The 12,022-nt window shown below is 26.8% G+C and overlaps 1 protein-coding gene across 8 annotated transcripts in view; it reads left to right on the forward strand.

Moving 5' to 3' along the window:
- Positions 1–12,022, forward strand: part of LOC126899814 (uncharacterized) — a 32,123-nt gene that overhangs the window by 18,183 nt on the left and 1,918 nt on the right. For 6 of the 8 annotated variants that reach the window (XM_050675039.1, XM_050675063.1, XM_050675046.1 and 3 more), the window contains 2 exons: positions 5,624–5,776; positions 7,506–7,658. In XM_050675039.1, the coding sequence (XP_050530996.1) occupies positions 5,624–5,776; positions 7,506–7,658 (306 nt within the window). Of the gene's footprint in view, positions 1–5,623; positions 5,777–6,135; positions 6,314–7,505; positions 7,659–12,022 lie in introns of those variants that run through there. The other 2 variants (XR_007702724.1, XM_050675075.1) reach the window with 2 other exon arrangements.

Here is a 12,022-nt window from a genome sequence, read left to right on the forward strand (position 1 = left end):
ATAACGCGTGGCGTTTTGAGTTACAAACATACATACATACATACATACAGGTGACACTAGTATAAGCGTGTTAAAAACAAAGTTGACACCCTTACAAGGCATAAGGGATGAGCATGAAAAGTTTTAAATAGTTAATAATTCAAAAATAATATTTAACTAAAGATATCCAAAAAATTATGTTTAAATTATATATATTGTGCAAGTAATTGAGTGGGTTATGATAAAAAAATCACTCTATATTATAGAATGATTTTTTTATCATCAATATATAGAGTCTATATATTGATGATTATAATTAATCAAAATTTATAATTTTAATAATTAGGAAGTATTTTTGGTCAAAATACGAAAATTGCGTTAAACTACCTGTAAAAATTTTTTTATATATATACTTAATATCTAGGGGTATCTAATAAAAATTTTCAAGGTTGATTTTATTTGCACCTTTATCATTTGTGTCGCGTCCAATTCCTTGTGCTCTAGAGTTTATCGATACTAGTTTTCGTTGTTTTGTCAAATTCGCCGTTTAGTTTGGGTGATATACTTAGAACATACTTATGTTCCGTCCATATTAATTTGATCCTCTGGTAATGATATTTCATGGAGTTCTATGTGTCTCGAGTTCTGGATTATATTTTATATCATTGCTATTTTCAGCTAAGTTATTTTCAATTATCTGGGACACTATTGTAATTTCCAGTTTTTTGATTGTGTTTAAATATTGATAGATAAGTTATGGAAGGACATCAATATTATTGTAAACCCATTTTAAATTCTTTATTTTAGCTTCGATGCGAAGCTGAAAACGTATTAATTTTATTATGATGTGTTTTTTTTATGACTTTCGCCACTTTTTCTCAGTTCTCACCGGACTAATTTTTTTCAACGATACGTCAAAAGATCACAAATTTATCTATCATTTGATATCATTTTTTTGAAAATCTGATCCTTTACTTGTCCACAGAAAGGTTTCAAAATAGTACCTTCTGCGCAAAAATTCAACTTTTTTAGTTTTTTTTTTTGAAGTTTTGAAATTGTTGCGGAAATACTCAGAGTTTCAAACAAATGTTAAAATAAAGCTAATGTAATATACTTAACTATGAAAAAAAATTTGACCTCTGGACTTATTTTCATGGTGAAAACTTTTGATTGTCTCCATGGTAAAAATGGCAACCATATACAAACAATATGCTATTTTTATATTAAAATTCACGAATGTATATTTTATTTTATTTTCAAATACACCGATTTTTATAAATGAATCTCATTAACATAGCATATAAAGTTAAACTTATTTTAATATTTTTGATTTTTTTTTTTAAGTTATAAAATATAAATTTGAAATTGATAGTAGCTTAAATTACCATTTTTATATACTGCCAAATGCAATATAAGGTTGCCTTATCGATAACTCTTATGTCTCTCACATTTGAGGTATGAGTTTCGAACCTGCCTGTGGAAATACATTTATTTGCCTTTTTCCTTAATTCTTTTTATATATAACTTGTCTTCGTGGTGGAAATGGCTACCATATTCTACCGTATATCAGAGGAAGAATATTACTGTCAAAGTAAGCATTCCAAAACAAAAATTAGCTTCTCACCAATAGACAACTGAGTATTGGCATACGTAAAAGAGTATTAAAACATTTGTCTGGAGTGTGCTCTTATATGGTAGTAAAACATGGACAATTGATAAGAAATATAGATAAAAACTAGAAGCATCAGAGTAATGGATATGGAGAATAATGATAAAGACAAAATAGATAGACAAGAAAATAAATGAGCAAGTGTTAGAAGAATTACAAAAAGAAAGACAGCTTATTAGGGCTATTGAATCAAAAAAAATAAAATTAATCGGATACATCGTCAAACAAAATGATTTTATAATCAACATCTATGAAGGAAAAATAACTGGGAAGAAACCAAGAGGAAGCCCAAGGAAACAATATTTTGAACGTTTCTTGAAAATAAACATATAGGCCAATCAACGAAGGAGTAATTTTGACGAATGGCGGAAAAAATTCCCAACCAAATTTTTTTTTTTTTTAAAGTTGAATTAAGATATGCATAATGACATACTAAAAGTCCTCATCGATTGGACTTGAGCTTTTTTTTTTACAGCCTTGCAAAAGTTAAAAAATATGAGCTTTTTTAATTTTCTCAAAAAATATTTAACTTACAAAAAAAAGTTTCGTACAAAAGTTGTTTAAAAAACAATTTGAAACAAAAAAGATAACTTATATTTTTTCATTTAAACAAATATTTTTCGAGTTACATTACATTTAATATGAGTACTAAAATTTATATTCCATTTTTTTTAATTTTACCATTACTTTTTATCATGTTATACTTACATTAGACACAATGTTATAAATGCATATGTGTCTATGTGTGAGTTTATTTATTTATAGTATCATTAAAGTGTAGTGTATATTAAGATACAACCGATGAGTAAGTAATTGATTTGACGCTATATTGTTTAAACCCAACTAAACGCTAAATTGTACATTCCCAAACAACAATAATTGTTATATTATAATTATTATATTATGTCAATTGCCACCGGAATTTTTGCTAATCTTTTTCTTTTTCTTTGCCTTAATTCCAACTACTTTGGGTCGGCCACTCTCATCCTAAACTTCCACTTAACACGATATCCCACATCTTCTACGCTCACATCAGCTATCCTCACATCGCATTCAATAACATCCCTCCATCTCTTTTTTGGTCTTCCTCTACCTCTTATTCCTTCAACATTCATTTTTATAACTGTTCTTACAGCTTCCGATTCTTCTCTCCTCATAACATGACCAAACCATCTAAGTCTATGTTCTGTTATCTTATCCACGATTGACGCTACACCTATACTCCCTCTTATATGCTCGTTCCTTATTCTATCTTTTCTAGTCATTCCACTCATCTAACTAAGCATTTTCATCTCTGCTACACTCATTCTCTGCTCTACTTTCTTATCAAACGCCCAATACTCTGAACCATACATCATAGCTAGTCTCACTACATTGTTTTAGAATTTACCTTTTAGTCTCATTGGAAATCTTTTATCGCATAAGACATCAGACGCTTCTCTCTACTTTAACCACCCGCACTTAATCCTGTGTCTTACATTCTCGTTAATACCATCGCTCTTTTGCAATATTGATCCTAAATACTTAAAACTTTCCACCTCTCCAATCACGTCCTTGCCTATTGTCACTGACTCCTCATTTCACCTACCTCATATTCTCTTTTGTCAACCCAGCCAGAATTTCTGGTAATGATTTGGTTGGGAATTATTTCCGCCATTTTTCCTTCGTTGACTGGCTTAATAGAGGAATGGCTTAAACGAAAATCCATTGCCTTTAATAGATAATAATGATGATTCTTATCGGCTACATTTTATAATTGGAAACAATCATAAACATTAATTGTTGTAAAACAGAAAAAGTGGCAACTGACCAAAAAAAAATGCATCATGGTAAAATCAATACCTTCTTAGTTTCGCATCAAAGCTAAAACTACACAATTATAACTTGATAATGATAAAAGGCCTAAATTTATTGAAACTTATATAACGTTATTTAACACTTGTATATTAACACAATTTTAAATATTTAAAACATAATAAAAAAACTTATAACTTTCACGCTATATCTTTTTTTAACATTTTTTTTTTTTAGTGTACTTCTTTATCAAAATTATGTACTTGTCAAAATAAAAACCAATTAGACTTTCTTCGACAAAAATAGAGTACATTAATAAAAGAATGGAAATTATAGCACCATCTTTAAACACAGATTTTGCTTGCATTTTAAGGCAACTGAATTTAGATAAATTATGATGTATTCAGGTGCTTTGATATTTAAAGATATAATGCCTGAACCAATTTATACAAATTTTATTGCTTTTTACTGTGCAATGTGAATCCTTGAATAAACGTAAGATAAACAATTTTCTTCCATCGTAATATACACCAAAAATTATCTGACGAAAACATGTTGTTTAATTGCATAATTGACAAATAAATATAGAGAAAAATTTACTTTAAAATATACCATGGATTAAAAATAAAATCCACTATTTATAAACGTCGTATTAATTGCATTATACATCATCCAATAAAACGATAGTTAATTATTAAATAATACGAAAAAAATTTAAACCATCCACAGCTTTAAAATACACCGTGAATGTATTATTTACAAACGTATAATCCACAATGAGGCACACTGCGAATGTAATCTGAAATTCAAAATATTAAAAGAAAAGGAAATACTAATCGATGGCAATAAATTAGTGGAAGATAAAGTAAATGAAAATTTTAAAGAATACATAAATAAAATAGAAATATAAGATAAATAAAACATTAACAGCAGATGGACTTTCCAGAGAAAAGCAACTACAAATGCAACAAATGACAGAAACAAAAGGCACATCACCAAGAAAGCAATGGATAACGCAAACAATTATTGAAAGGATAGAAGAAAATATAAAAACTAAAATACTGATGAATATAAAAAGAGATATAGGACTTTAAAAAACTTGATTATAAGAAAATCAAAAGCAGCATAAGAAAAATAATTAGAACAAAAATGTGAGGAAATAGACATTTTGTTAGTTCATACAACCAAATGTGGAGCAATAAAAAATTAAGAAGGAAAAATTATTGATGAGCAGTAACAGATTGTAAATAGATGTAAGGAATACATAGAAGCACTATATCATGATGAAGAACTAGTTATTATAAATTTAAAAAAAATAAATGATATTTAACAAGATTAAGAGTATGTAGAGTTCCCAGTTTTATAAGACAAATTTGACAAAGCATTAAGAAACTTAAAATCAAAGAAAGCGGCAGGAATAGATGAGATCCAAGAAAATATTTGGAAGTAAGCAAGAGAAAATATGTTGAATGAATTATTTATACTCATTAGAGATATTTACAAAACGGTGGATATCCTACCGACTTTGTAACCGCCCTATCAACACCATGTGGCATAATGGCCGACACCGGACGGCGTTCTTGTTGTCAATATTGATAAAAAAGTCTCCCTCTGCAATATTCAACCTAATGATTGGTTTACAGCAAATTTCATGTTTCTTTATCACTAGCCTTTGTCTTCAACTATCCATATAAATTTATCTTTGATCTTCTCTTATCAAACTCGTGTATTGCAATTTTAGTTTTCCTCTATGAATTTGATACGGTTTCATTGCCCTTTAATTTATTTTTATCTATATGTTATTGAATTTTGGCGTGCATTTACATATAGAAGACAAGTCATCGGAATAAATTCATTATTAACTAAGTTAGATCTTTACTACTCAGTCTATAAAAATTCAAATGAGAAATATTTTAATTAGTTAGTTTTATCAAAATAAGTGTATATTAACTAAGATAGCTTTAGATAATTGTATCCTTAATTGTCTAAATGAAATACAAATTACTGCTAATAATCCATTACGACATAATATAATCATATTGACTTTTACTTTTATTAAAAAAATAAACGTTATTAATGATTATTTAAAATATTTCTATTAAAAGTACTGTTCCAATGATTACGTGTACTTTAAAATTATACTTACCAAAAAATTAACAGTACTTCGTTTTTGTTAAATAGCGTGTATTGTTTGTAAGCATCCAGTACCAGCAGATAATAGATTTATTTATCAAACAACGTGTTGTAAAAAATATATGTGTAACATGAATCGTAAATGGTATGAAAAATTTTGGAAGGGTGAATGTAAATATTGTAACAAAATTTATGAAAATGGTAAGTTAACAAAATTTTGAATAAAACTGATCAATTCAGCAACACAAAAAACATCTATTTAAATTTATAAATCGTTTTTTAAAAAATATTTCTCTATCATAAACCTGCTCTCAACCAGTATATTATTTTTATTTACATAAATATATTTTGTAAGAAAATTTTTAACAACGGCTGTATTGAAAAAAATAATAACTTTTTGTTTATTATTATTAGAGGAATATAATTAAGTATTTATTTTAAACGTGACTTGAAAATGCACAAATAAAAATAATATACTGGTTGAAAGCAGGCTTATAATAGAGAGATTTTTTTTAAAAAACGATTTATAAATTTAAATAGATGTTTTTTGTGTGTTGCAGAATTTTAAAAAAATAGACCTATGTAGCTAAAGACCACTCTAATATACATCCATGAATTGAAACCACCTGCGTTTTATTACATCTCTATGTATAAATTTGCATATAATTCCTTTGTGCTTATCCTAAAATTGTTATTAACTCATAACCATTTTTTGTAAGAGAAAATAAAAAAAAAAAGGTATGTTGAAATTTTGGAAAAAATACTAAGAATTAATTATATATTATTATAAGTAATATCAAATAATAAAAAAAATGTTTTTAACGTAGTCTAAGAAAGCTAAAATTGATTAATACAAATTACAACAAAATTTTTACTATACCAAAAGTTATAAAAGTTGTTAGTTAAATACGTTTCACTATGCATATATAAAAATTAAAACGAGAAATATTTTAGTAATTTAGTTAGATTTATCTAAATGAATGTATATTAACTAAGATATCATTTAGATAATCATATCCTTAATTGTCTGAAAGAGATACAAATTCAGAATTTTTTTATCTAGGTATTGTATCTAGATATCACTCTACACTGATTTTAGTCCATAATAATACTTTGATATAGTAAAACAAATAAAAAAGCTTTATGGTTAAGCATCGAAAATCATTTTTATCATTAAGGACTGTTCATCTCCTCCGATCGTAAAATATTTGACTGCCAATACTTTCTGTTTAAAATAATTCGTAAAATTTTTTTTAGAGGCCACCAGTTTAGTGTATTATTGTAATACGACATTTTATGTTAAAGTCTTGTTAAGGATTCCTAGAATAGTATTAAAATTTAAAAAATAAATAGAATTTCAATAGAAAAATAATTAGTAAAAGTTAAAATCCTATAAAATCTTACATAATTTCTTAAAATGTAAATAAAGTGTATAACAATAATTTTTTAAAAATTTACATACATTTAAAATACTAAAAATATAAAACACTACATGTAGTTCACCATTTAAGCCACTCGACATTTGTGCTATTTATAATGTAATCGCCTGTGTCATTTGTAACATTTCGCTACGTCCATTCATAATACAAATTGAATTGTTAAAAATATGTACTAAGTGTATTTAATCTTTAAAGTGACGAATATTTATAAATGTATTTGGCGACACTATGTGTTTTTTGTTATGAAATTTGCATTCAATTGTACTTATCTGTATTGTTACCATGACAGTACACAAATTGAAAGCAATTATCATAATTTAATAAACCAATGATAATAAATATAAATATTTAAGCAATGACCAATCAAATGAATGATAGTAAGATTTATTTGTGGTATTGTTTGTAAAAATAGTGAATTACTGTATGTAATATTTTAATCGAACTACTGGCTTATAAAATGTTTTAACAGTAGTTCATGTTTTTTTAAATAGTGTGTAGTGATTGTAAGAATCCAATACCGACAGATAATAGATATATTTATCAAACACAGTGTTGTGAAGAATATATTTGTAATGACTGTCGTACACATCATGAAAATACTTGGAAGGGTGAATGTAAATATTGTAAAAAAATTTATGAAAACGGTAAGTATACAAATTTTGAAAAAAACTAATCAATTTTGCGACACACAAAAAACATAAATTTAAATTTATATATTCGTTTTTTAAAATATATCTCTCTATTATAGCCTGCTATCAGCCCTTTCCAATTTCTCAATATGTATATTAGCTTCGATACGAGAAACTATTAATTTTACTATGATGTGTTTTTTTGTGACTTTTATTACTTTTTCTTAGCTTTCGATGAAAGCTAAGAAAATACGAAAAGAGATCACAAATTGAATCTAATCGAAGAAGTAACCCTCAAAAGTTGAAAAAATTTCCCTCCTTCCTCGTAAATAGGGGAAATCTTCAAAAAAATCGCTAATTTTTAAATTTGTAATTTTTTGGGGGGATTTCCCCCGTTTATGGGGGGAAGGGATTTTTTCAATTTTTGAGAGTAATATCTTCGACTAGATACGATTTGTGATGTTTTGACGTTTTGTTCATTAAAATCGGTCCAGCGAAAGCTGAGATTTAGCGTTCAGACACAATAAAAATTAAAAATTAAAAAACAACTAGTAAAATTAATACTCTCTCAGCTTCGCATCAAATCTAAAAAAAAATTTCAGACTTTATTTTATTTTTATGGTGAAACAAACATCAAATTCAATAAAAAAAATACGATTTTTTGTAAAAAAAAACCAGCACAGTGGAGACGTAGCACAGGTAGATCCAGTATAGATGATAACTGACAAAAATTAAAATCATTTCTGTAAAAAACGTTCTAATGCAAATTTGTAGATATTTTTTAATTTTAAAAATAGGTGGATTATTCCAAAAGCTACATAATCTCCTATTTCCGTATTTTTATCCTGATTACAAGTTTTATGATAAATCATGACTTTATCACTTTGTAATATTATCACATTTTGCCAGTTTACACAAGTTTAATAAAGAATTTTTCAGTGGGCCAAGATCCCAATTAATGAAATTGTTTTTATTTTTAAAAAATTCCTATTACCTCTGTTGTATTAAGTTTTTTTTAATTATTTACGTTTTTAAGTAATTTTGTGGTTTAAGTGACTGATTATGTGTCAATAACTGTTCAACCACTGGATATTTCATAACTTCTTGATATTTAATGTTTCTTAAGTTCTATTTAAACTTGACCCCTATATTTCTTTTTGTTTGTCCTACGTTTGCTACTTTTGTTAACTTTTACATTGTATTTTATAAATGCCTGATATTAGATCTTCTTCTACCTTATCTTTTGGGTTAACTAATAAATCTCTTAGATTAATTTCTTAAATTATTACTCTTAGATGTTACTAAAGTAATACCAAAATTCTTATAAATTCTAGCTAGTCCATTTAAGATGCCCGGATAATATGAATCAAAATACTAAAAACACGTAGAACGACCAGTTAATTTCTTTTTAAAAATCTCAAATCTTCACAAATCGCCTATTTTAATATATAAAATAAAGTTAAAATGGTTCTCATTAAAATTTCAAAGATCGACTTTTTTTTATCTACCTGGTGTATGTATAATATACATACACCAGTATGGATTCTACCCAGCCCAATTACAGAATTGCTAATTTATTAAAAAGTGTGTTGCACAAATAGGTAGTACTAAATATGTTATTACACGATCTAAGAATGCAAAGTTTATTTAATGAAATAGCAAAATAATACATGGATCGAAAGTTATAAGTGGGGACCGGAAATATTAGCATTTATAAATTTTGTTTGAGCCAATTTGAAGTGTCCCAAGTTTGTGCAATTTTGTGTTCAGAATAACTTTACAAAATTTTTAAATGCAATTAATTCCAGATTATAGTGTTAAGAGTTGTCAATTAGATCTGAAACGCTCTGTATAGTCTGTCATTCAATCATCGGATCATTGATTAATTAAACCACGTTATTTATTGTATAAAAATAGTGTATTTAAGTATATGTCCTTTTTTTATTTCTGTACAGCAATTATTTTAGAATGAAACCAATTTTTATATACTTTATACTACATAATTAAAAAATGTAAAATATAAATATTTTTTATAAAGGAATTCCAGTAAAATTATCCACTATACCACTTTTGTGTAGAATTTGTTATAAAAATCCAGCGTGGGATTGTATATCCTCAAAGTGCAGACATTGGTTTTGTAGAGAGTGCCTTAAAAATATTTTAATAGAGCTAAATAAGTGTCTATTCTGCTATGAATATTTTGATAATCGAAACATATAAGTTGTTCACAATATATAAAATTATAGTGAAAAAATAATAAAATATATAACATAATGCTATCAAAATTGCAATAATATATCTGAAAAAAAATTAAAGTAATATATTTTATTATGCTTGTAAAATAAAGTAGTTAGATTCTTAAAATATGACTCGTCGCTTCGTTATACATCGCGTCGTCGACGCCAGCGAAAGTACCGCGATATTATGCGAAGATGATTATTATTATTGTGTTCATCTTTTCGGTTTGTTTTATTTTTTTGTTAAAATAACCTGTTGTTGCTCATTAATAAACGGCCCACGGGTCTCAACCCTCAAAACCAGTGTCTACCACTTTTTTGCGACGTAAATCGTGTCAAATATTTTATAATAATATATTTATTTCTATATTATGCCAACAAATACAATAGTAAAAAAACCCAGCACGGGGGGGGTCGCGGCACAGTGGTGACGTGTTATAGATGGATCAAGTATAATGATATCTGACAGTGATTAAAATCACTATAAAAAAAAAAAACGCTTCGATGCAAATCTTTAGATGGTGTTTAATTTTAAAACATTGGTGGATTATTCCAAAAGCTACATGATCTGCTAGTTCATTATTAATATCCTGATTAAAATAAAGTATGTCGAATGAAAAAGGGATTATTCAAAAATGTTATTTCTCATAAAGAAATTGTGTTGATCCATACACTTTTCAATAAGTTATAGCATTATAAAGTAAAAAATCTAAAATCTAAAATCAAGAATTTTCACACAAAAATAGCATTCGGTAGCCATTTTCACCACGAAGACAAGTCAAATTTTATTTTTCCATAATAAATTACATTACATTATTTTTAATTTAAGATATATATAAAAGTGCCAATGTATAATTTAATCTTTTTGATTAAAGACTTGCTGATGCTGAAGAAATTAGGGAAAATAATGACTGATAAACAAATGCCGTTAATATTATTTCAAATTTTAACAATTTTTTAGCTATACTTTGGGCTTCTAATTTTATGACTGAGTCAAAATCATTAGAATTTGCCACGGTTAACAAAACTTTGATGACCGTTAAGAATCTATTTTTTTCTTCATTAGGTGTACTTATTGGGTCAAATACGTGGTTTTTATTAAGATAAAGTATGTCAAATGAAAAAGGGATTATTAAAAAATATTATTTCTCATAAAAAAATAATGTTGATCCATGCACTTTTCAATATGTCATAGCATTATAAAGTTAAAAATGTAAAAAATAAAATCGAGAATTTTCACACAATAATAGCATTCGGTAGCCATTTTCACCGTGAAGATAAAATAAAGTCCGAAATTTTTTTTTCCCATAATAAAGTAAATTACATTAGCTTTAATTTAAGATATATATAAAAGTGTCAGACTTTCCGGAACACTTTCAAAATTTAAGTTGAAAAAGTTCTACTTTCTACATGCATTTTTTAGATTTGAACCCCCCTCGTATATAGGGAAATGGTCCGATTTAAAAAAACAGTATGTCAAATGAAAGATGTATATAAATACTACTCCTCATGAAAAAATTGTACTGATCCATACATTTTTCAAAAAGTTATAGCATAATAAAGTTAAAAATGTAAAATACAAAATCGAAAATTTTCACACAAAAATAGTATTCGTTAGCCATTTTCAGCACGAAGACAAGTCCAGAGGTCAAATTTTTATTTTTCAAATTAAAATATATTACATTAGCTTTAATTTAATATATATATAAAAGTGTCAGACCTTCCGAAACATTTTCAAAAGTTAAGTTGAAAAAGTTGTTTTTTTGTGAAAAAGTTGTCATTTTAAATCCCCNTCATTTTAAATCCCCCCTTGCGGGTAGGTTAAGGGTTAAATTTATGAAAAAAATATACCAAACGAAAGGTAATGATATTACACATCTATATAAAAAATAATTATATTGATATGTTCATTTTTGAAAAAGTTATGGCACTTTTAAGTAAAAAAAATTTCGAAGATAAGCGATTTTTAAATTCATAATTTTTTTGGAGGTTTCCCCCATTTACGGGGAACGACAGAATTTTTTTCAATTTTTGAGGGTAATATCTTTGACTAGATACAATTTGTGATCTTTTGACGTATCATTGAAAGAAATCGGTTCGGTGAGAGCTGAGAAAAAGTAGTAACAGACACAAAAAAAAAAA

This window comes from Daktulosphaira vitifoliae, unplaced genomic scaffold, assembly GCF_025091365.1.
Source record: "Daktulosphaira vitifoliae isolate Bord-2020 unplaced genomic scaffold, ASM2509136v1 Scaffold_1, whole genome shotgun sequence".
Taxonomy (NCBI): domain Eukaryota; kingdom Metazoa; phylum Arthropoda; class Insecta; order Hemiptera; family Phylloxeridae; genus Daktulosphaira; species Daktulosphaira vitifoliae.